This window comes from Merops nubicus, unplaced genomic scaffold (genome assembly GCF_000691845.1).
Source record: "Merops nubicus isolate BGI_N331 unplaced genomic scaffold, ASM69184v1 scaffold1494, whole genome shotgun sequence".
NCBI lineage: Eukaryota > Metazoa > Chordata > Aves > Coraciiformes > Meropidae > Merops > Merops nubicus.
Genome location: NW_008604650.1, coordinates 1 through 25,195, shown reverse-complemented (window position 1 = coordinate 25,195; position 25,195 = coordinate 1). Strand labels below are relative to the sequence as shown.

The 25,195-nt window shown below is 40.5% G+C and overlaps 1 protein-coding gene across 1 annotated transcript; it reads left to right on the top strand.

Annotated features, from left to right (window-relative positions):
* Positions 1-6,314: 6,314 nt before the first annotated feature.
* TRIM2 (tripartite motif containing 2) lies at positions 6,315-24,337 on the top strand (the record flags this gene model as incomplete). Its single annotated transcript, XM_008939060.1, has 6 exons — positions 6,315-6,641; positions 11,269-11,450; positions 13,593-13,830; positions 19,969-20,120; positions 20,907-21,087; positions 23,614-24,337. Coding segments are annotated over exons 2-6 (1,429 nt in total), but the record flags the coding sequence as incomplete, so codon positions are not given.
* Between the last annotated feature and the right edge of the window lie 858 nt (positions 24,338-25,195).

Genomic DNA, 25,195 nt, shown 5'->3' with positions numbered 1-25,195 from the left:
GTTGCCGTTTTTGCCAACATAAAGAGCCTGCCTGGGTAGACCTCTGCCTGCCACTTAACGCTTGGGCAAGGTTTTCTCTGAACCCAAGGATGATATAAATGTTTAGACATATTGCTGTGTTTTTGAGAGACTTTTCAGTTCAGAAGACTTAGCAGACATAGAAGGTAACGTCGCTGCTGGGCTCTGGGCACGAAAATGAGGTGGGTACTGTACAAAAGCTAAGGTAAATATGGAGGTGCAGCAACCAGTATTTTGTCTATTAAACAATGTAGGTGCTGCAGAGGATGTTAGCCCAAATTCAGCCGGCTCACAGGCTGGAGAGGGGCTTTTCCTTCCTCCTCCTTAGTCCGTCTCCCAGTATGTGTTTTTGGCAGAAACCTTACCTGCTCAGGCACCATATCTGCTGTGTGCTGTGCACTAAGATTACTTTAATTCCTTTGCTTTCCGCCTCCATTGTTTGTTCTTTTAATAGTTAGATTCTGTCTGCTGTTTCTTGCTTGTGAAACACCTATTGTTTTTCTTAGGGTTTATTTTCCATATGCTGTACCTGCTGGGAAGTGGGATTTTGAAGGTTTAAAGAAAAAAAAAATCTAAAGGGCTGGCAGTCGCTAAGTTCAGTTTTGTGAAGAAGTTGCATAGCACGTGGTGATTGCTGGGTCTACATTCTCCCTTGCTGATTTGAACTTGTGCTAGTTCAACAAAATCCTACTGAAGTAAGTGGAAACAGAAGCAGAGGAAATTTGCAGTGGTCAACAGAGGATATATGACTAAGCTCCAGTACATGATGTGTAGAACTTCTTCTAAATGGAGGGGTGCAGAACTGTAAAGATCAAGTGGACATGCAGTGTGGGGCCGCATTGAGAGGAGTGTCCCAGGAGGGAGTGGAGGGGATTTTTCAACCTTCACCACACAGCTCAGTACCAAAAGTTACTTGCTTTTACTTTTCTTGCCTTGCTCATCAGCTATGTAGAAAATCCCTAGAGCATTTTCCAAAGTACCTTGTATCTACCAGTAAATAGGAAAGGCCAGGGAGCTCTTTGCAAATAGAATCCTGCTCAACCTCCTGCTTTTTGTCTGTGCTGCCTGTTATCTTTTGCCTGGAGGGGTTAACAGTCATTTATGTGGAGTCTCCATGGAGCACTTTTATTTCAAGTAGGATTTCAGAGCAGATGTTTATGGAAGCAGCAGTGATTTGATGTGCAGTTTTAATTATTTGTCAGTTCAGCTTGGTTGTATTTCAGCCTGTGTACCTGTAAAGGCTGAACAGAGATCTGTCAGCTTTAACAAAATAGGTAGGCCTAGGAAGTAAAAAAATGTACAATTGTTAAAGTGATGTTGACACCTCAGGGTAGGGGGAGTTAAGTGTAGATGCTCTGACTCGTTGCTTTGGATGGCAAATGTACAATTTACAGTCCTTTTACTTAACACTACTACCTGCACAACAGCTAGCCACTGAAGTGATTGCTTGCACCTACCTCACTGTGGTTTTTTTTTTTAATAGCTCACTTGAAAATACGTTTTATTAAACATGGAAAGGGCCCTAAATTACAGCTCTGAGGCTGTGATTTAACCTGATACATGACAGTTTAATCCTACCATTTTCCTTGCCATGCCCCTTTCTCCTCATTTCCTACCCTTTCTCTCTGAAATCTCATTTGTGGGAATGTTGCCCATTTGGTTGGGGTTTTGTGGGCTTGCACTGCAAGCACTCAAATTGTCCTTGCACACGCAGTGCAAGGTGCTCCAAGTATGTTGGTATTTATTGTGAGAGGCCTTGACCCAAAATGAGGTCCTGAAGACCTCAGACAGACTAAATAGCCTTAAAGTAGGTGTCATATCTCAACTGAGTGATAACTGCATGATCACATGAACTCCGACCTGCCAGTCATGTCTTTTGGTGTGTGCAGGGCAGCCACCAGCAGGTCCCCTTTCCATCCAAGGACAGGATAGCTGGGAGATGGAATTTGTGGGGATTGAAGCAAAACTACTGCACCACCAAAGGGTGGTGGAGAAGGGAACTGCAGAGACAGGCAGAAGAGGGGATGTGAATAGAGAAGAAAAGGGGGTATTAGAGGTCAGCCATAACCCTTCTATCCTCTACAAATTGGAGTATAAAGCATTAGACCATTGATGCCTTAAGAGGCCCACCCATGTATTTCATGTTATCACCATGTTAGAAGCTTTGATTACAGACTGAGGAAAGGAAGGAGGAAAAAGCAACAAAGCATTAAACATGTAAAACTATTAAGCATGTCTTCCATTTATAGCAGTGGCCTCTGTTACTGTTATTCCTGTGACTTTAGCAGATGAAAGCTTTTAGAAGAAACCTAATTAATTATTGAGGATGAGCCCACTGCCATGCAGAAGAAATGCCAGAATACAGAGTTAGTTTCTGGTGACTGTAATGCCTAGTCCTGTCACCTCAATGGCAAATACCCAAAAGGGGAAAGAGAAAGAGTAGCACAGAGGGGAGGAAATCAGTTTGTGTTTGGTGCTGCCTGACTCGGAGCATCAGTGCTGGAGACAGGGTGAGGGTGCAGTCACATCAGCCAAGCTTGGGCTGGCTGAGCAGGGAGGCCAGGCAGTTGTGCTACAAAACCACAGCCTTGGCAAGCTAAAGTATGTGTAAGCAGAAGGTAGAAGGAAATAAAATAAGGTGGCAAAGGCATAGGAGGGACAGTTGCTGGGGGGGCTGGGAAGGCTGCCAGCAGCCCAGCTTTACAACCCAGGCAAACCTTTCGAGTTCTTTGCCTCCCAGGCTATGACAAGCCATGTGTTGGGTCACAAGCTTCAGGGAAATGCATCTACGCCACTGGATCACAAGATGGGGGAGTGATTGTAGCTCCAGGCTCTGGCTGGTGAGGAGGAACCAGGACCTAGCAGACTTCCTTTTGGGGCAGACGTGCCCTCTAGCTACAAGCCCACAGTGGCAGGAAGCTGTGGCTCTTCCCAGCCTGTGTGAGCTCCAGCCTGGGCTGTTGGAGAATACAGTCAGGCCTGGAAGCTGCCCTTGGCCTGTGGGAGCTGCTGGGTCTGCAGGGGTGCACAGCTGCTGTGGGGAAAGGTAAAGGCACCTCCACCACCGCTGTCTTGTAAGGGTGACTGAAGCCTCTAGATTCCTTGTGTGGGCATGGCCCCACAATGACAGAGCTTGGTTGTTTCACCCCACTTGCCTTCCTGGCGCCAGGGCCAAATTAAGGATGTGGAGCTGGGTGCTGGCTGTAACAGCCCATCTTCTGTATTTGTGTTCCCAAAGTAGCCTTCAGCTACTAATGTCAGCTTTGGGTAACTGATTTCTGATTTCTCCCACCTGTTATTTTCCAGTTAGTCTCAAATGCCAGCACTGTATTAGCTGACCATTTAGATGTAATTTGGGCTAACCCACTAATTTTTTTTTTTTCTGCTGACCTTAATATCTCTTTTGTACAGCAGGCTGAGTTAGACTGCTGTCCCTTCAGTCAATTTATAGTAGAGGCTTCAGTGCAGACCATTAGTCTTAACCTGGAGTATTTGGATGTCTTATAAAGATATACCAATATCTACCTATAATCTGTAAACCACCCGTAGGGCTTTTTGGTAACTTAGTATTTATGGGGTCCCTAAGAATATGAATTCAGGTTGTGTTTGGAAGATGGAAAACAAACTATTCAAAACCCATGAAATTTACAGGGGATGATAAAAGGGTCGAGATCACTATTCCATAGCACTATGAAGATGGCATGTGCTATGTATTTTCTTCTCCAGAACTTATTTCACTAGTCATCAGGGACACAGGTAAGTCAGCAAAAGTGATGAGAGTAGCAAATTTCTGAGGGAAAGTAGCCAATTTAAAACCAAAACGCAACCATACAAAAATAAATCCAAACAACAAATCAAACTCAAGCAGATAACACCCCCTACTCCCATCTCCCAACTCAAAGGACGTACAATAAACAAGTAGTAACTGCTGTGGGGGTATAGTGCAAGACTGTTCACTGAGCTACGGATCCATTTCCTCTTCATTAGGGAGAAGAAACCCACATATCAACACTGGAGAACAAAATCTCAAGGGAAGCACTGTGACTTTTGTCTCATTTTCCTTGCCACAGTACCACATTTTTGTTTTGCTGAAGAAGCAGAATTATTTGCAGAAAATCAGCTTGTTGTCAGCAGGCAGTTTCTCAGGGTTAATGACAGGAGAACTGCACTTTGAGGCAATCTCTCATGTGGAAGTGCAGATCCCTGTGAGTGGCTGCAGCTGTGACTCCTGCAGCCTCCTTTGGCCACGAGGTACATTACGGGATCTGTTCGGCTTTGAGGGGTACGTAGCCCTTAGTACTGACTGTAAATGGAAACAGTAGTTTGAGCAAATACTCGTCGTTCTGTTTTAGTGTACCTAAATGTGATGCTTGAAACAAGCAAGGAAAAGCAAACAGCACATCTGCCTGCTTCTCTCTGAGAGTATTCCACCTCGGCTCTGGGGGTGCCACTCCTGAATTTTCTCGCCTCATTTTTAAGTGTTTCTTTGTTCCAGTGGCAGAAACAAAACGCCCTGGATCTCCGTGTTGTGGGAGTGAAATATGTGGCTTGCTCTTTGTAACAGAGGTTCTTTATACAGCTTAAAAAAAAAAATTAAAAGAAAGTTAACAACCTAATTAAAAAAAAAATCCACCCCTCCAAAAACAGGCCTGAAATCTTCGACCTTTTTTTAAACTGTGAATCCTATTGTGCAGATGCATGCTCCTTCTGACCTGCTGACTGTTGGAGCTAAAATGAAACATACCTTGCTCTTATTCTTTGGCAGAATTCAGCTCATGTTGAGGGAATCAATATTTTTGGCAGAAGCACCCAAAATCCTAACACATGCTGCCTGATGTTTCATTTCTGGATTACAACATGTTTTTACCCTGTGGGCATTATCCAGGGAAACCAGGCTGGGTCTGCCTGATGCATAAAACAAATCTGGCTAAATGATTGCCAAGAGGCAAGTAAATGATGTACTCAGAATCCATATTTTTAATGGGAATTTAGATTACATTTCAGTCATGCTAAATGATTATTAATACTATTTAACTCACCGGTCCAAGAATCAAATAAATATAATAGTCTGAAACCTGTGCTTAAAGAGCTTAGAACAACATTTTAAACTTCTAAAATAACTGTATCTGTCCTAATTAAGTCAGAGTAGCAGAGACAGTATTTAAACCTCACATTTTTCCTTCTTGATGCAAATGGACCTTTGTGTCTTTTTATTTCTGGGAAGCTTTGTTAGCCTCAGTTAGCTGAAATACTTGCATATGATTGTTTTTTTCGAAAGAAAAGATACGCTGTATTTAGAGATGCAAATACTACCTTGTCTGCAAAAAAAAATCCCAGCTGTTATACTGGAATACAAAGCTAATTCTATGTTATTTTACTTCAGTAGTGTCTGTGTATTCACAGCCATCTTTTTAACAACTTTCTCTGCATAGCTGAAAAATACCAGACGTAAATTTCTTTTTATTTCCTTTGGTAATAGCCTAGTAAAATCTGAATTGATCTGTGACTTTTTTTTTTTTAAACAAATAAATAGATTAACTAAGAGAATATACCTTTGCATTAGTGTTTGTACAAAAATCGAACAGACTGCTAGCTTTGATCATCGAATTCCTTGAATATGAGTTTACTAATTGCTGTCTTAAATATTTGACTGGAGACTGAGTCAGGTCAAATATGCAGCTCTGCAGTAGAAGAAACTGCTGCTGGTTTGTGTGTCAGTAGCACAGCTCTCTAAAGGGCTTCTTTGCTTCTGCTTCAAACATCTGGGGAGACAAAGAGCGTTTGTGGGGTCTTTTGTTGTTGCTGAAAGTTGGAGCAGGGAAGAATTATGTTCTAAGAAACACTCTGAATCCTGGAAAAATCAGGGTGGAATCATTAAGTATTGGGCTTTATCTCCTTTATAAACGAAAGTGCTTTCGTTTTGTCTGCAGAGACTGTCCTGGTAATGGATGTTACATAATATTTACTCTTCCCTTCAGAGTTAAATCCTTTTTCTGATTTGCGAGTAATATTTGCATATGTATTTCTGAGCTGCATTGACATGCCAGATGCACAGGGGTAGCTGTCTCCGCCTGCTAATCCTGTAATAACATTCTGGTGACCAAATTCAATGGCACTGCGTGGCGCCTCGAAACAGCTGATTGCTGAGTAGGGAGGAAAAAAAATAACCCAGCGAATCTCGTTGCAGCTCTCTGCTGCATCCCCATCCCACAATCCCTTGCACCATTTGCTGCAGTCTTTCTACACGGGCTGAGTGAGAAAAAGATGTGCTAAATAAAGATTGATTGGTTTGAATCCTGAAGGGGTCTCCCACTTGTAAATGACCTGGGGGAAAAAAAAAAAAAATTCATGACAGCTTCACTGGGCCTCTTCTTATTCTTCCATTTTTCTTTCCACCTGTCCTCTCCGTGGAATGGAGCATCATTCCTTAGAGCACAAAATCTGTTGTGCATCTAATAATGACTGTGCTGTGATAGGGATTCTTAAACAGTTTTATCCGTGAGGCTTGAAATACTAACAGATGATGGTCTGTTCGTTTGGATTACTGCGGAACTGCAGCTCCGTCCCTGCAAGGATTTTATCCTCAGCACTGCACTGATTAAGCTATTTTTCTACAAAGATGGGTAGGTCTAAAATGTTCAAGTTTGCTCACTGTTATTCCTGGTGGCTGTTGCTGGGTTGCTTCTTCTGTTTCGGCCCCCGATCGTTCATTATGTCTCTGCATGCTGTAAAAATGAAGAGGGTTGCTGTCTTTTAAACAAGGCACCCAGCTGATTGCAATAGTGGGAGAGAAGGGAATGCAAATTTAGCTTATCAAGCCTTTTACACAAGTGGACTATGTGGCGGTTAGGATTATTCATTTTCTCAGTATGTTCTGTATCAGCTAATTTTGGGGCTGCTGCTAGAAATGGCTTGAATCTGTTATTTATTTCTCCATACTGTGGACAGACGATATATCTGTTTTAAGGGGTTTTGAACCCCAGCTCCCCAGTCCTTGAAGCAACGTTATTGAGTTTCCCCACCCTTTCTTACAGCTCTCAAGGCCTAACTGTTCCTTTTGAAACGTTGCCATTGGAAACCTATTCATTCATAATACATGAATAGACCCTCTGCGTTGTGAGTACCAGTGATAAGAAGAGGATGAACAAGCTGCAAGCAGTTTGTTCTCCTCAGGCTGTACTTTCGGGCCAGTTGCAGCTCTGGCTGGGTGGAGTTCCGTGATAGCAGTGTATCAGTAGCAGAGAATTCTGATCTTTCAGGAATAAATCCTGGGAACTGAACAGACAGTTATAAGTTTTGCCGATGTCCTTTCTCAGCCGGGCCATGGAAACTAATAAAGAATTTGTTAACTGTTGAGGAATTCCAGGGCTTGTTTGAAGATACCTGTAAAAATGGTGCATTTTGCTATTACATGGCTCTGTTTATCAGAAACAATTCCTCTGGAACCATTATTTGCTGTACGTTAACTATTTTTTTTCCTTTTCTAATGCTATAGGAAGTTCTTTTCATATGGGTGGGGCTGCCGCCTGACTTTGGTTCCTGAAGGCATGCATGCAGAGCAGGGCAAGGCTTTCCACTAGCTTAGAGAGCCATTGTTTTCTCCTTTCTTCGCTGTATAGCATGTTTTGAATGAAAATTGATACTGGTATCTCCAAGCAGAAGGAAGAAAAAACAAAGTTCTTTTTGGAGTGGCTGGAAGGATAACAATCCTTGAGCCTCAAAGGGGTGACCTAGAGTATACATTTCAGAACCCTTTTCTGCTCTTGACTTTGCAAACCTGAACGGGGTTCCAGTGTGTGCTTCTTATAGATACATGGGTGGGGTTTTGTTTGGTGCAATGTTTGAAAAACCTTTGGCTTTGCATATTTGAATTATGAAGTGTAACTATATGGAGAAATGATTCTGACTTGTATTCAAAGCTTGTGCTTCAGCTTCTGTTTATTAGATTGTGAGATAAAATAGACCTCTGAAATGAACTCTGGCAGTTTCTGAGTTCAGAGGATGTTACTACAAAAAAAGAATGTTTTTCTTGTAAAAATAGTGTTACTTTGTGAAATCTCCATTGCTAATGCATCTGAAACTTATGATGCTCTTTTGAGGAACTGCTGCAAGCACTGTGGTTAATCAGAAGAAATACTGTCTTTGGTGATATTCAAAAGAATCGTCTGAAATCTGCAGCTTTTCCTCAAAGAGGCTTTGATTGTACAGTTGCTTTCATTGAGTCAATGGGCAAAATCATCCTTCTCGTAGCTACATCACATTCATCAAAATCACATCAAAGGTGGAGTCAACTCAGGGAGACTGCAGAATCCTGGAAATTCCATGCTCAAAAAACTTTTTAAAATTAACCACTTGTGTAAGAATTTGTTGTGCCAGGGAGTGGCCCAAGCTTGAAATGTACTGATGAAATTCTGTTTCCAGGTGCATGTTTTAAACCTGATTTATGTGAGCACAGGGGATAAATGACAATCATGGCCTGCTGTGTTCCAGACAAAACATCAAATATTAAAAGCACTTATTTCTGAATCGTTAATGGTTTCTTTAACTGACAAAGCTTAAAGTGTGAACATTTGCAAATTAAAGTGGCTGGCATGAGCTTGTGTATGAAACACTAAGAATCACCTGGTTTTCGTATGAGACTGGGGGGATGTAAAAGAATAAGACAAAGATCACATTAAATCAACATGAAATTTTTAAGGCAGCAGGAGTTTTCCTTGTATAAACACTATTTGCTGGTGTAGTTGTACTTGATGGTGGAAGGATGAAATTACAGAAAATACCTGGTTGCTAGAGAACTTTCTTCTGTTAAGTGATAGGTGGCATTCGCTGGAGACCTTTCATATCTTAAGTGCAGGTTTTTGTCAATAGCCTCTGCTTAGCTTATAACAAAAAAAAAAAATCCTACTGTTCATAATCTGTTGGTGTCCTGTTTGGAAACTGCTTTTGCTAAGTTTTCCTGCTTCTGATTATCTTCCCTGTGTTGTATGGGCCCCCATCCCTAACTGCTGGGGAGGGAGAGTGAGAGACAAACACAGCTGCACCAGTGGTGGAATGAATTTTCTTTTGAAACACATTGCTGAAGTTCCACATGTTGCACTGCCAAATGCATGAATTTGTGCCTGTGTATTTGATGGTCTGCTCTTTGTACTCTGTTTTGTGAAAGCAAGATGTTTTGGTTCCACTTATTATAAAGCCATTTTTAACGAAAGCTTTTATAAAGTAACATAGGTTCCTAATTGGTCTCCTAAGGCTTATTGTGTGATTTATGGCATTTAAATAGGTAAAATTAAGTCATGTTTATGTAATAGTCTCATTTTATCTTACTACGGGGAAAGAAAGAAGTGAAACAAATGATCAGCCCTGAAATCATGCATTTTTGGGTCATGAGCAAACATGATTTTTTACAAGTATTACAGCAATTTTTAACCTTGCAGATTCCTCTTGGAAAAATGGAAACAAAAGGGCCTCCCATAAGCGTTCTCCATCTAATTAAATGTCAGTTACTGCTGTTGGGTGTTTTAATTGTGAATAACTTCATGCTGCTGTATTTGCTAGCACAGAGATGATGGCCCAGGAGCCTGTTATCAGGGAACTCAGCACAGTGTGATCCATAACCACTGTCATTATCCTACATTGAGCCACTTGCTCAATGCAGTAAGTAAACTGTACCTGTACGGCTAAACACACAGCTCAGGAAGAGCTGTGTGAGTTCTCCTCTGCCAGGTTAGTGTGCCGTGTAATGAGTGCAGGAAGATGACCTGATGGAATGCTGCCTATAAAATGCTACAGGTCATGCAGATCATTGTGGAATTGAGTGACCTTTGAGTGAACGTGATCAGCACCGAGGCAGAGGGCTTGTTATTTCTGCCCTGGAGAGCCTGAACTGCTATCAAGTCAAATATCAAACTGTCTGAAATGGATGACTGAAAACTGGGGTAGAAAATGTGTAGGGATGAAGTTGCTGCCTGAGGAGCATAGCTGCAGTGAAGGAGCCAGCTGGGCTCGCTGCCCGTGCAGAAGAGAAGCCTCTGTTTGGCTGTGGGTTTGGGAGGACCGGCGGAGCTCAGTGCTGCAAGAGATGCTGTTCTCACTCCCTGAGGAGTGAGCCTGTGCCTCCCAGTGCTCCAGCCCACCAGAAATGCTGATGGAGAGGAGTTCTTGCTGGGTCACCCTGCTGGGGCCTCTGCTTGTCAGGTTTTCCCAACTGTTGTAGCAAGCTGTTTACTTTTCTTTGAGATTCCTTGCTTCCTGTTCCTCCCCTGTCTTCTCTTTCTGCATAAGAATTCTGTTGGCTATAATCTGTACCTTCAGCTGGAAAGAAAGAAAATTTTTCTCTCCCTGTGCCTTGTTTGAGGACGGGAGGAGTTCCAAGCTTGCTGGCATTCCTTTAACCTGCCATTTTAATTCTATCAGTCAGTAGATTTGTTTTTCTTCTTACTCTCATAGTTCATGCTTTTTATGCCAGGATTATGAAAAGTCTCCAGTCCTAGAAACATGATTCTTACTAGTATGTTCTGCTTAGAATGCAGTTTTTCTTTCATTTATTGTTTGGATGTGCTTCATGTATCCTTCACCCAACCTTTGCTGATTCTCAGCAGCTATCAGTTGTCTCTTCTTTCCTCAGTTTCTTTTATCATTTTTTTCATTTCACCTACCTCCCCACTGTTGCTGATGCAGAGTTTGAGCATTCCCTTCCCAGGGGCTGGCTGGTTTTGCAGGTTCCTTCTTGGAGTCCAAACCTACCATATCTTTGGCAATACCAGCACTGATAAGGAAAAATAACATTAGGTGATCCATTTCCAGACTCTTGTCTGTGATGCAGCCATTTGACTGCCTGATGCAGTTCCAGTTTAAGCATTTTGCCAGCAGTACTGCAGATGTAAGAAAACCTAGGTTTGTTAGCACTGGCTGAACCTACTGGCGCAGAAATGTTTTTATCACAGGATTTCTTTAAAACCAGACAGCCCTGTAACTCTTTCAATCTAGAGGTAACATACCTTTCCGGAATGCCTGCTCAGACAGAGGTGTTGTGTGGTGTTGTAGACTTGGCTGACTATTTTCCAGACTCCCATCGCTAATAAATCATTTTAGAAGTTTAACTCTTTGCTGCTTTGGTTTCATATGGAAGTATGAATTCCTGTATAAGGATGAAACATGAGTGAATCAGTTGTAGATTCTGTTATTTCATGGAGTTTATAAGACATTTTTCTTCTTCTTTTTTTTTTTCTTCTTTTTCCCATCCCACTCTAGCAGTGTGCAGGGTAGAAGGGAACAAGACCCATATGTCAGTGGTCTAGGATGGCCAGTGAAGGCTCTAACATCCCAAGTCCTGTGGTGCGTCAGATTGACAAGCAGTTTCTGATCTGCAGCATATGCCTGGACCGTTACAAGAATCCCAAAGTACTCCCCTGCCTGCACACTTTCTGTGAGAGGTAAGTCCTTTCCTCATGCTTCTAGCTAGTTTTTTATGTCTGGCAACCAGCACAGAACTCTGCATCATTTAGTGGACAGAGACTTTTCCCTTTACTTGTAAAGGTCGTGTTAAGGCATAATAAAGTCTGGGAAGGCTGGAGGGGCAGGGGTGTAGAAAAAAAAACATACATATGTCAGGCAGGGAGAAGAGACAGCAGTGGAATACTTGGAATACATTCCCTTTATGGAAAAATAAATAAAAATAAATAAAATTAATGAATACAGTAATGACAGTGTGAAAGGTGATGCCATTCAGAATTTGGACCTCAAATTAATAGTCTCAAATTTATTCTGATTATTCTATAATTAGAAACAATAAAAACCCTTCTCTGTTGATTTACTAAGCAGAGAATTATCCCATCCTGTAATTTCCAAGGGGGTGAGACATGATCTATACATTATTAATAACCAGTGATTAAGTGTCTTCATTATTCTGCAGCTTGGTTGACTGAAATGGAAAAACTCTGAAAAGGGGTGTGATAAAGGAGCAACTTGCCTTCTACTGTACTCAGCTGAATGAATTTAATGTACTTAGTGCTATTTTAATGTTATATTATCTATCAAAGGGTAGAGGGAATACAGCACCTGCAGAAGTTACCTGAAGAATTGCTGGTTAGAGTTCATGATGGAATGCAACTCTGTGGATTGTATATTGAATGTCATGAGAATTATAATAAATAGTATTTTATGTGAACATTTAGTTTAGGAGATTTCCACCTCTTAGTTAGAATTGAGGTGTCTATATCTAATTTTGCATAGGTTGCAAGAATATCTGTGGATCTCTGAATGTGTTGGATGAAATTGTCTTTTGTAGAAGAACAGGAAACCCTGACTTTACTGAAGTCAGGAGTGAAACTCTCATTGAAGTCAGTGAAGTCAAGATTTTCACAACCATGTCTTAAGTTTCTTGACTTCAGCTCATGTGTAAATCCTAAGGTCAGCTTCTGGTTTTCACTGTAATCCTCTTATGCTGATCTGGTTATGGAGAGAGGCAGGAAGAACTCCTCCACTGTACTGCTGATGGACAAAGCCTAAGCTCTCCTTTTACAGAGCCCTTACTGGGGGGTCAGGAGGAGACCTGCCAAGGGAGGATGAACAGTGGTGCAAGCAAAGCCCTTGGAAGTGGATAAGTGTGTAGCCATGTGAGGCCACGCTTTCTTGTTCAGCATCTCATGAGGAATTTGGTGTAGCACTGCTCCCACTTCAGACTCCTTAAGTACTGCATTCTGCAGAGCTTCCTGTGCTTATGGGACTACACTGAATTGCCAGTTGCAGTCGGATGTTGCATGCCCAGCAGCTGATAACCTGATTCTCAAGGCCAAAAGTGGCAACAACTGTCACCTATAACAGTCTGCTACATGTTGGTCATCACAGAACTTTTCTGTTGTATTTTGATTCTGTGAAATTTATTTTTTTTTCTAAAAAAAAAACCAAACCAAACACCACCCCCGGCCTCGCGGACAAATCAAACACAAACAAAACTCTCCTCCAAAGCTCCCCTTACCAAACTGTGATAACCTAGGACATGCTTCTCTATGTAATAAAGAGAGCTCTGTTGATTCTGGCTAACTGCCAAATAACTTTCTGAATTGAAATAAATGTAAAATTTTCCCTTGGTTTCATTGGGACCAGCTCTGAAACACTAAACCCATAAATACAAGTTACTAAATGAGATTCTATTGGAAAGACAAGGGTCAACCACCGGTTAGTCAGTTAAAGACACAGGCTCAAATATTTGATGCAGTAACTTCATGTCTGTCAAATTATCTGACAATTCATCCCTTTTAATATCCTGTGAGCAGGATGCAGCAGATATCTAGAAGCATGGATCCGCTCTGCCCAAATATCTCAAAGCAAAGCGCATAACTCTTGTAATGATGCCAACTTATTGAAGCTTTTTTCATGTGACAGAGGAAAAAACGTTTAAAGATAAAAAATTACCCCATAGCCACTTTTACTTCTGAAGCCTGGTGATGTACCTTTCCTTTTATAAGTAGGGGTAGCACTATTTCAAACCGGTTCTTAAACTAAAGGGAAGTTTTTTTCCTCTTTGATGATCCTTTGCCTCTCTCTTTCTCCCTTTCCACCTCCCTTCCCCATAGGTGCTTACAGAATTACATTCCAGCCCATAGCTTAACCCTTTCTTGCCCCGTGTGCCGCCAGACCTCCATTCTGCCGGAGAAAGGGGTTTCTGCACTCCAGAACAACTTCTTTATCACCAACCTGATGGATGTCCTGCAACGAACACCAGACAACAGCATTGAAGAGTCCTCCATCTTGGAGACTGTCACCGCCGTTGCTGCGGGCAAACCGCTCTCCTGCCCCAATCATGATGGAAATGTAAGTGGGATGAACTACTGTGATATGTACAGGTGCTGATTTGTACTGACTGCTCTGTTTTGTCATGGATGTTTTGTTCTAAAAAGATAGTAGGAGAATTGGAATCACACCAGTTCTCTGATTTTATATGGCAAAAAAAAAAGAAAAAGTGATTCTTAAAATCAACTCAAATGCTCTTAGTGAAGCATCTTAAAGTAGTAAGGACATTATTTCATCTTACCAGTCATTCTGGATGATACTGCCTTTTAGCACATTTGGTCAAAACCATTGTCCTGAAAGTGCTGAACCTTGTGCCTTTGCTTCTTTTGGATGGGTTTCCACAGCTCTTTTCCAAGTAGACTTGACCACTGCAGTGGGAACCTGTGTGCTTGTTTAAGCAGTATGTTGCAGGGACCTTGTAAGCTTAACTGACATACATGCTGAGGCAGTACCAGAAGCTATGTGAGCATATTAACATGCAGCCAAATAAAAGGTTGTCCTAGCTCAGAATGCTTTGGGTCAGCACAGGCTAGGAAGAGAGGTTCTGTTAATCTGCAGTGTTTTGTGCATCTTGTATATAAGTCCTTGGAGGCTGCTTTGTTTTTTTTCTGCACCTACTTTTTTCGCCCAGCATCACCCCCCCCATGCACCCTCAGATCATATCAGTGTGTTCACTGGTGAGTGCCCCCAACTGAGAAAGTATTCCCAGATTATTACAAGAACAGCTCTAACTCTGCTTACTTCACAATTTTTAGTGTTACCCTCTTGTTCCATAGCCAGGCTTATGCAAACATGTAGGTAGACCATGTTGCTAAGCTGAGTGATGCTGTGTTGTAAAGTGAATGCTGTACTTCTGTGTAAGCCAAGAAATATGTGCCAGTATTCTAAGACAACTTTCTGGGGACTGTTTTATTTGATACTCTGTTTAAGTATGTTGGTTGTATAGGAATAATTCAGCTGACAGCTAGTGATTCCTCTTACAGAGGAACATTTTGGTGCCCTCTCTTTTACTGATCTGCTGGAATCAGGTGGACTTGCAGAACTGAATTGCTGTACATTCTGATTAATGAATAACTGGTGTAACTCTTTAAGTGTGTACTGTACCTCTGTGTGTGTAGTGGTTACTGATTAATACATTCATAGTTTTTATTTACATTTTATCAACTGTCCTTAAAATCAATCATGGTTCTTTTCTGACACAGAAGTCATGATAGGAGACATTTGATTGTGAAATGCAGAAAAAAAGTCAAAATGAAGATGTTACTTGTTAGCATTTTACTTTTTTAGCATTTTACTTTATCAGCTGATGATTCTTTGGGTGTGCTTAGAAAAAAAATGGCTTGCCTACAATTAAAAACATGTCACCTTATACCTCTCTGAGAACTCCTGTCTTGGGAAAGGTGGATTTGTAAGTCCTCTAAACCAAACTTACTTGGCCTGCCTTGAAACATAATGTGCCTAATAGGATGTTGAGTGATGTGTGATGGCAATATCTTCTTGCTTCAGTAAGTATCTGGGAGGGCTGGGGACAGGCTGAGGATGATTCCAATGTAAAGCTTTGTGGGGGTAGGAAATGAAAAGATAAAGTGCACACATCAGACCTCGTGGTGGGAGGAGCTGAGCTAAGCTTTGGGGAGAGCTGGGTTGTTGTGTCTGGCTGAAGGGCAGGGTGTGCAGGGCAAGATGCTGGGCACCTTAGGCCTGACTGAGGAAATGGGCTTTTGCTGGCTTCGTGGGTACACAGCATGAGGGCACTGGGTGATAAGCACCTTGCTCCTAGCAGCTTTGGTAGGGGCTTCAGGGAGGCTTCAGAGAGGATTGAGGTGGTAGCTGGAGGTGGCTTCAGAACCAGCAGTCATTCTGCACTGAATCCTCTCTCCATTCATTTTTTTCATATTGCTTGGGGTAGGGTCAGACCCATTGTATTTTTACCATCAGGGGAAAAAATTACATCAGGTGTATTTCATTTACATGTTACCAGATTTTCTTTGTATTACCTTGGAAATAAGTTCTGTTTAAACAAGTTTTTTTTTCAATCTTTCCAGCTGTGCTGGATTTAAGCCTCTCTGATTAAAATCAGCTAGAAACTGATGCACAGATAATTTCTCATTGGCTTCCCTGTCTGCTTGTAACTTAGCCTTCCTCAGGCTCTGTGGACTAGATACTTTCCCTTCCAGTTGGTCTCTTATTCCCACCACCTTATGTTTTCCATACATGTGTATGTGTGTGTCCTATTCTTCTTGTGCACATCCTCTGATCCTTCGTTGTGGCATCTTTTACTTTCCCTTCCAGTTGGTCTCTTATTCCCCACCACTTATGTTTTCCATACATGTGTATGTGTGTATCCTATTCTTCTTGTGCACATCCTCTCGTTGAGGCATCTTTTTGTGTGTGTTCTTATGAAAAACGAAATGTAGCCTGTAGTACCTTAACATGAGAGAGTGTTTCCTGTGCTTGAACTATAAACAAACGCTTCCTCATATTTACCCAACAATCTTTTTGTGTGTGTTCTTATGAAAAATGAAAGGTAGCCTGTAGTACCTCAACATGAGAGAGTGTTTCCTGTGCTTCAACTATAAACGCTTCCTCATATTTACCCAACGCAGAGCAGAAATATGTGGTCTTGTTAAACTGGGGCAATAGAGTTATTGAACATTATAGAACTTTTGAGCCTACCAGAAGATTCTTATCATCTACCTACACATTAATAAGATTGGCCTTTTCTCAGCTGATAAACACCTGCAGATCTTGTTGGGTGTAAGCATCCCCATTCAGAGACGTTGGCCTACATTTAGGGGCAAGTACAATGGCCAGGTCAGGGAATGATGTGAAGTTCTAGGTCCATTAATTCATAATGTGTAATGAGTGGTGTAGCCTCTTTGCAGTCATCCGTCCTGAAAAGTCCATGCTTCAGTTTTATTGGAATTTGAAGTGACAGCAAGCCCAGAGTCTAGGATCCATACTTTTACAGGTGCAGTGTATTTTTTGCCTATAGAGTGTAACAAGAGAGCATACACAATATTAAATTAAATACTTGTAACAAGAGATCATGCCTTATCTCTGACTAGGTTTTTCTCAAAAGATCACAGAATAACTTGGCAACTTGACAGGTATAAGATCTTGTCTAGAAAAACCTGTCCTGAACTTGTGCAGATGTTGCTTACTGCATGGATGTTTCTCTTAGAAAAATAAAAAAGCTCCTATCCTTGATATTCTGATGGAGTCACTTTATAACATATTTTTTAAACTTTATTTTTCTCCTCATCTCTTTACTTCTCACCTTGTTATTTACTCATGTAATTAAAATTTAAATTCTTTTAAAAGCCAAAACTTACAAAGCTAATGTACACACTAGCCATGGGACAGAGGAATTAAGTATGTGTGTGAGATGAGAAAGAAGGCTGGCAAACAGCAGACTCATCCTTTTTCTCTGGACTGCTGTTTTATTTCAAACCAATGGAAAGCAGAGGATGAACAATGTGATTATTCAAATGTGATTGTAGAGAAGCAGGGCTTGTGATTGGTGAGAGCCTTCTGCTCAAGACCTGAACTTTGAAGGGCTGCAATTAGTGTGCTTTGGCTTTGTGAAATCTAATTCAGAAATACTTGCATCCTTGACTATGCAAATTAAAAGGTTTCTGTAAATTCAGTTCAATTACAGTAGTGAAGGTATGCATGGGTCTCTAATTAGATCATTGTGCTGAAATACACTGGTCTAGTTTAAGGTGGGAGCTAATGGATGGGATTTCAGAACCAGTGGATATTAATCACATTTCATTACAGCTGATGGGGATGTTCTCATTGATTTCAGTGGAAATAGAGCTGAAGCCAATGCCATACTTAATCATGCTCATGATCTTGCTTCAGGTTGGGCTCAGACAAAGTTTTTTGTTTTCTGAGATGTTTTGTAAAGCAAACCTATTATCATTAAATGCTTTGTGGGAATGTTACAAAATGCGATGCCCATGTTGGACATGAAGAAGGGAGAGGAAAAGGCAGTAATACATGTCTGTCCATAGTTTAGAAATTAATCTTGTCTGATTAAGAAATGCTAGACAAAATCTTAGGAAATCAGCTTATCAAGGCACTTAAAACCTGAATTGTATTAATATTAGGTTTTCTTTCTCCCTCAGCTATGGCACAATCCAAAGATTTTAATGGGAGATGAAAGCTGCTTGACTCAAAACATTTTTAATTTGATTGAGACAAAGAATAATATTTCTATGTAGACATACACTTTAGGTCTGTGTGACCTGCTTGCTATTACCATTCTAGCTTATGTGATTCACTGGTGCTTGGATAAAGAGGAACAAAGTTGATTAGGCTAAATTTTAATATGCCAGTGAGATGCTTTCTTTCCTATCTATGTTGCTGCAAAAATAATGGTGTTTATTTTTGAGGTGTTTGATAGGAAACAGAAATACTAAATTATTCAAATAATTGTATCCAAACATAAAAATACTGAATAAGTAAAGGGCTTGTTAAAATATCCTGCATCTAAGCATTACATTATGAAGAGGCAGAAAGATGATCTTTTGACACTCATTCAAAAGAAAAGAAATTTTTTGACCGTATAAAAAGATTTGAGAGTTTCCTGATAAAAATATTCTTCCTTTTGTTTGTTTCTGGTTGCAAATTTTTGAAGCTTTTGAAAAGAGTTTAAATCCTAAGCTCTATTTTGCTCATTTCCTCTATGCACTCTAAGACTGCATCACATCTTAGTGCCTACTAAAGTAACTGTCAGGCCTCAAAAGGGTCTACTACTGTGAGACTGCTAAATTCACAGTGCCTGGAGTAGTGTTGGTGGGGATTGTCATTGTTTAGGTGGTCTGCTTTTTCTTCCTTGCAGATATATTTGATCTTACAGTTTATTTGAAGCAGCTTTTAAATTGTCTCTCAAGCGGCTTATGTGAATGGCCAGCAAATGACTTAAACCCTCCCTGCATGTGAATCCCATGTCTTGTGAATTGAGATAACAGGGAAGAATGGGAATAAGATGGGATGGAGCTTATCAGAAGAAAATCCCTATTAATGCTAAGAGCCACATGCAAATCATGGTTCTTTCTTCCCCATCCTAATTCTCAAGATGTCATGGAGCAGCCAGCTACTTTGCATGCTCCTGTTACAGGTCCCTCTGCTCAGCTGAAGACAGCCAGCTCTACACAACCATATTCTTGTCAGCCAATAGTTCCAGTACAACCATCTCTGCAAAAGAGGTCTAGGCACCAGAAGCATCAGCTGAGATAATCAAGATTTTGATGCTATGTTCTGAATGCAAGAGAGCTGCCAGTGTCTTGCTTTGAAGCATATACTATGAGCTTCTTTATATACTTTTAATAAGCCTAAAATGCTTTGTGCTCAAGGACTTCCTAGCTGTAAAAGAAAGTCTCATGCCAAATTTGCATATATATGCCTTATTTTGACTAATTTATTATTTTGAGCACAGTGCTTTTTTGTTTCTTTCCTTTCATGAATATATTCAGAATTTGGGGTATTTATTACATGTAAAGATCTTTTTTTTTATCTCCAGACAGCATCCTACTGGGTACATAACAGGTTGAAACAATCTTCTGCTCTTTCAAGTGTAGATCAGCACTCTTATTATAATCTCAGGTATGAGGTTTTAAAGGTTTTAAAAGATTAGTAATGGGATATGGAGATTTTTTCCTGCAGCACGTTGGTTCATTTAGGGTGCTTTTCTCTAACAAATAAGCATACTGTTTGGTAAGCTCTCTTGAGTTCAGGTTCCACATGTGTTATGAAAAACAGCCCAAGTTTACACTTTCTTAGGTAGACCTTCTGGGGAGACTAAGGACCATGCTAGTAAGGCAACTTGAATGCCCTGTTTTTTGAGTTGTTTCACGGAGCAGTTGAAAGAGACACCAAAACTTACCTTTACATGGTATAAAGATGATGTTAGGGCCAGCCTTAAAGTCCAGCATTTTGTTTCCCAGGCTGCTGTTCTGACACTTTCTGATAGAAATGCTTTTAAACTGACATCTTGATATGAAATATCTAACAGCCATCTTTTAGGTAGTACATTATTGGTGCCTAAAAAAGAAGAAACTTTTTTTCAGGGCTTGGACAAGACCTGGTAAGGTGTACTTTGAATGTTTTTACTGCTGCCATGTTTGAATTTGTATTTGTGCACTTTTCCAGGTGATGGAGTTTTACTGCCAGTCCTGTGAGACAGCCATGTGCCGGGAGTGTACAGAGGGAGAACATGCAGAGCATCCCACAGTACCGCTCAAGGATGTGGTGGAGCAACACAAGGCTTCCCTCCAAGTCCAGTTGGATGCTGTCAACAAAAGGCATGGAGACACCATTGATTATTTTACATTTTCAGTTCTACTGCTGGCTTCCTGTGTTACCTTGGGTAGATGTTTTACTGTGCTGTTGAAATGGACCTTTACCTAGAAAATAGGGATAGTGAGGCAAGCGTAAGGAAAAAAAATCCATTAAGTGTGATGCACTGAGGAATTAAAGAGAAGAGCAAAAGATTCCTATCTGTCTTTCTCAAAACACCTAGAAAACAGGGCTAGTGAGGCAAGCATAAGGAAAAAAAATCCATTAAGTGTGATGCACTGAGGGATTAAAGAGCAAAAGATTCCTATCTGTCTTCCTCAAAACAGAGTCCATTAGAAATATGTGTCCTCCACAGAAGGGGCATAAAATGTTAAGGAGAAAAGTACTAGCCAGTCATGAATTTCATAATAAATAATACTGGATTCTTAAAAGACTAGTACAAACGCAACAGTGGAAGAAAGTCTCAAAGAAAAACAAAACAAAAAAAAGGGCTAGATCTAGTTATGTCTTCCCAAGTAGGTACATTTGCATAATGCACAGAGGATCCAAGTCCTTGTTGTTGGTAATACCTAAAATGTAATGGATTTACACAAGGGAGGGCCTTGGTTTAGCCTTATTTTACCAGACCAAAATCACTGTGTGGTTATAAAGGGAATGAACTCACTTCTGGGAAATGACTGAGTTTAAAGACAGCCTGCTGATGAAATTATTTCATCAAAAGATAGCAGGGCAAGGGCCAATGTTTAATGACTTTTGAAACAGCAATCTTTGTAATTTAATCCCTCCCTCAGGCTTCCAGAGATCGACTCAGCACTCCATTTTATATCTGAAATCATACACCAGTTAACCAACCAAAAGGCTAGCATTGTAGATGACATTCATACCACTTTTGATGAACTCCAGAAGACTTTAAATGTGCGAAAGAGCGTGCTGCTTATGGAACTGGAAGTGAATTATGGCCTTAAACACAAAGTAAGATGCATGTTTTTTTTCAATGAAAAGCTATTGATTTGATAAGCCAGTTTTTTACAAATGATGCAGGATGCCAGTTTGACAAATTGTGTCTGAAATCCAGAGGAGAACTTTGTTTTCCTGAAATCAAGCGTTGCAGAGCCTCGCTCATGGTGCCCAGCCTTATAAGTGGAATCCAGACCCTGTATGGGCAGGTACCCCTGTGTGTGAGGATCTAAAATGGCTGGCACACTAAGTAGATGTCTGCTTAAAGCTGATATGCTGATATGCATGTTACAATAATGGAACTCCAAAGGAAACTCTGAAATCCTTGGCTGCAGTCCTGTGAACCCCTCCCCCATGAAGATACAGGCCAAACAATTTCTCCTGAAGAACTGAGCAAGGCTTTCTGTTTTGCTTTAAAGTAGTGTTTTCCTTTCAAATGCCTGGTAACATATTTCACGTTAGATGTCACTGGTTGGAACACATAAAGGTTGGAAGGACATCTCACTTTCTTAGGGGAATACAGAGAGCAATAGATTCCAAGCTGTATTCACTCTTTTACTTTCTATTTGGATGATTAAATCTTGCAGTTTCCCCCCTGTGGTGCAGACTAAGCTTCAGAGCAATAAAACAGAAATCTCTGCTTTTGCAAAGAGAAGCCTGTAGTCCCGTCACCTGGTGGGCAGGGTTTTTGTTGTGGATTAGTACATCTGAATCAGGAGAATGAAAGAAATTAGTCCTTGTCTTCCTGGGCATCAGTTATCTGATTTATATAAAGGAAAGATCTCTTGCCTCAAAGCAGCCTTAAAAAAAAAGTAGCATCAACAACTGGAGTGCTTGATAATATTGGCATCTTTGGGCATTCTCTGTGATTACTGAGCAGCTTGAGCATCTCCAGATACCTGAAGTGCAAGAATGATGCATTCCTGGATCATTAGGAAGGTATTGAACTGCTGGATCTGTGAAAATGGAGGAATTCTAACATGTGCACAAGAAGAGTACTTAAAGGAACACAAGAAACCCAAACCCCTTTGAGCACAGAATGCAGTCATCTACAGAGCAGCTGAAGAGCTTTTAGTGTCAAAAATTTGGACTTAGATCACAGGTTAATGTAAATGTATCCAAGATGTCACAAAAACTTATTTTCATAGCAAACAAATATACTCAGGGTGTATACAAAGCTCACACAAGATGGAATACGATGTTAAATTATCTTGTTGTTTAAAGTGGTTTAAAATAGTTTAAGAACTATTTTGGCCTTTAGAGAACCAAATTTTTACAAAGCTGCACCTATGTTTGTATAAAAAGAAAAGCAACTGGACCTGAATTTTCCTTTTGAATGAATAGTAGTCATTTAAAATAATCCAAACCCAAATATTCCATCATTCTGATCATGTACTTTGCAAAAATGAAAAACTGAAAGGACTATACTACAAGAAAGTTGGTGATGGTTTCATTTGTCCAATGGACAGTGAAAATGAGGCCCCATGTAAAATACTCTAAACATGTTTTAAATATTAGTTATGGTAGGATTTAATATTTTCCATCTTTGTAATGAAAGAAAACTATATTGAGATAATAATGGTTTTAAAATGTAGCTGTAAATTGTCTTCCTCCTCAGTTTGTGGTTTGTTGTCCCAAGCATATATATGTTTTTTTTGTCACTCCATTAGCTGTGCTATCTGTTTAACCACTTATGTTCTTGAATAAAGACAAGGCAGATTAGAAATGTCTCATATTGAATCCTGGGAGGTTTATAGACACCTAGTAAAACAGGTAACTTGAAATTTCAGTGTAGTCTTGAAATTTGTTCATCCTGTTTTGCTTTCAACAGATTTTGTGTAGTTACCACTTTTCCGTATCGGTAACTCATCAGCCTGGATTACCTCCAGGGGGTGAAGTAGATTGCTTTCTAAAATTCAGAAGAAAAATCCCCTTAGAATGCAGTGTCATTACATGGTGTGTCTCTGCAAGGGAAGAGTATTATGTAGCAAGAAATACATCCAGTCTCCAATTTTACTTTAAAATCAGTTGAAATGTTTCAAAAATATTTACTTTACAGTGATGGTCAACAAAATAAATTCTCTGATCCACAGTAATGTCCGTGCCCTAGTTCTTCTCTGTAGGGATTAACATACCATATGCATGACTGGGTACTTTGGTTTAGGGATTTTGTTTGGGGAGGGGGAAGGGGAGTGTAGCTGGAATGTCTTGGTTTTCCTGACTGTCATGAATTTCTCTGGTAGGTGGCTGTAATTCAGAGACCCTTCTTCCAATTCATTGCAAAACTGCTTTAAAAAAACAGTTAATTTTGAGGTCAATTCTGTTTTAAGGATTTTAGACTGAGGGACAGAACTGAGTCTACAGTAAAAGCTCTTTCTCAGTTAGTCCGGTACTACTTCTAAAATGAAACTTCAAAATAATCCCTAAAATAAAGAAGTATAAATTGCATTTTACATAGGCCTTCAGATATAAAACACACTTCTCCTTGCTAGGATAGTTTTTGTGACGTGGTGCTAATCTGGTGTTTGGTAATGCACACAGGTCCTCCAAACACAGCTGGATACCTTACTCGAAGGACAAGAAAGCATCAAAAGTTGCAGCAACTTTACAGCCCAAGCTCTCAACCACGGCACTGAAACTGAAGTCCTGCTGGTGAAGAAGCAAATGAGTGACAAGCTGAATGAGCTGGCTGAGCGGGACTTCCCGCTGCAGCCCCGTGAAAACGATCAGCTGGACTTCATCGTGGAAACAGAAGGCCTGAAGAAATCCATTCACAATCTGGGTACCATTTTAACCACCAATGCTGTTGCCTCTGAAACTGTTGCTACAGGTGAGGGACTGAGGCAGACCGTGATCGGACAGCCCATGTCTGTTACCATCACGACCAAGGACAAAGATGGGGAGCTCTGTAAGTCTGGGAACGCTTACCTCACTGCTGAACTGAGCACGCCCGACGGCAGCGTGGCAGATGGAGAAATACTTGACAATAAAAATGGCACTTACGAATTTTTGTATACTGTTCAGAAAGAAGGGGACTTCACTTTGTCTCTGAGACTTTATGATCAACATATCAAGGGCAGCCCGTTCAAACTTAAAGTGGTCAGATCAGCAGATGTGTCCCCTACCACTGAAGGGGTGAAGAGGCGTGTGAAATCTCCTGGCAGCGGTCACGTGAAGCAGAAAGCTGTGAAAAGGCCTGCGAGCATGTACAGCACTGGCAAAAGAAAAGAGAATCCCATTGAAGATGATTTGATCTTCAGAGTAGGTAGGTGACTTGTCTGCTGCCTGTTGACATACTTAAAGATAGTTCAGGGAAACTGGATGAAAAAGTCGAGAAGGTAAAATATTTTAAGGTTAAAGCTGTAAGTAGAGCAACCTGGTAATGGAGCCAGGCCTCTTGACTTCTGTTTGCATGTAAATTGTGAAAGCAAATTCTTCAGAAATTTTGTTTGCAGCAAATACTTACTTGGAATTTGGGTTGAGAAATGCATACATTTTATTTGGGATAGAATATTTTACCATCTGTTCTGTACTCTGTTGAGTGTCATAAAGTGAAAAGGTAAAACTGATGCTTCAGGTTAGATTAAATTACTTTTTTTAAAAGTTGCATGGCAAGAAGGGAAGCAGGAGGACTCGTCTAAAACTATTACCCTATAGATCCATCTAATTAATTAACCTGGAACTATACATCCTGTGGTCATACAAAGTTATTTTATGTTAGCACAGGACAAAGTTAAGGTTTTCTTTCTTTGCTTTTTCCCCCTCCATTTCTAAATATGTTTAGTTCTTTATACAGTGTAATATTATCTCTAAATCTGTGGACATCTAATGCTTGGTAAAAATATAACATCTTGGTGTCATTTACTGTGATTTTCTTTCAGGTCTTTTGATGTACTCTTTTTAAGTGTTAGAATAATAGCTGATCATTTAAAAGTCTATACCATGGGGCACTGTATTTATATAACACCTGCTTATATCGGTACGAAATACTTTTAACTTTGTACAACTAAAGGAAGAAGCCAGTTAATTCTTAGAATGTACAAGTCAGGATTTCAGCAATATGTGTTACCAAATTTCACAACCAGTCATCAAGGTGGTGCCACGGTTTGGGGTCAGGGCAGCC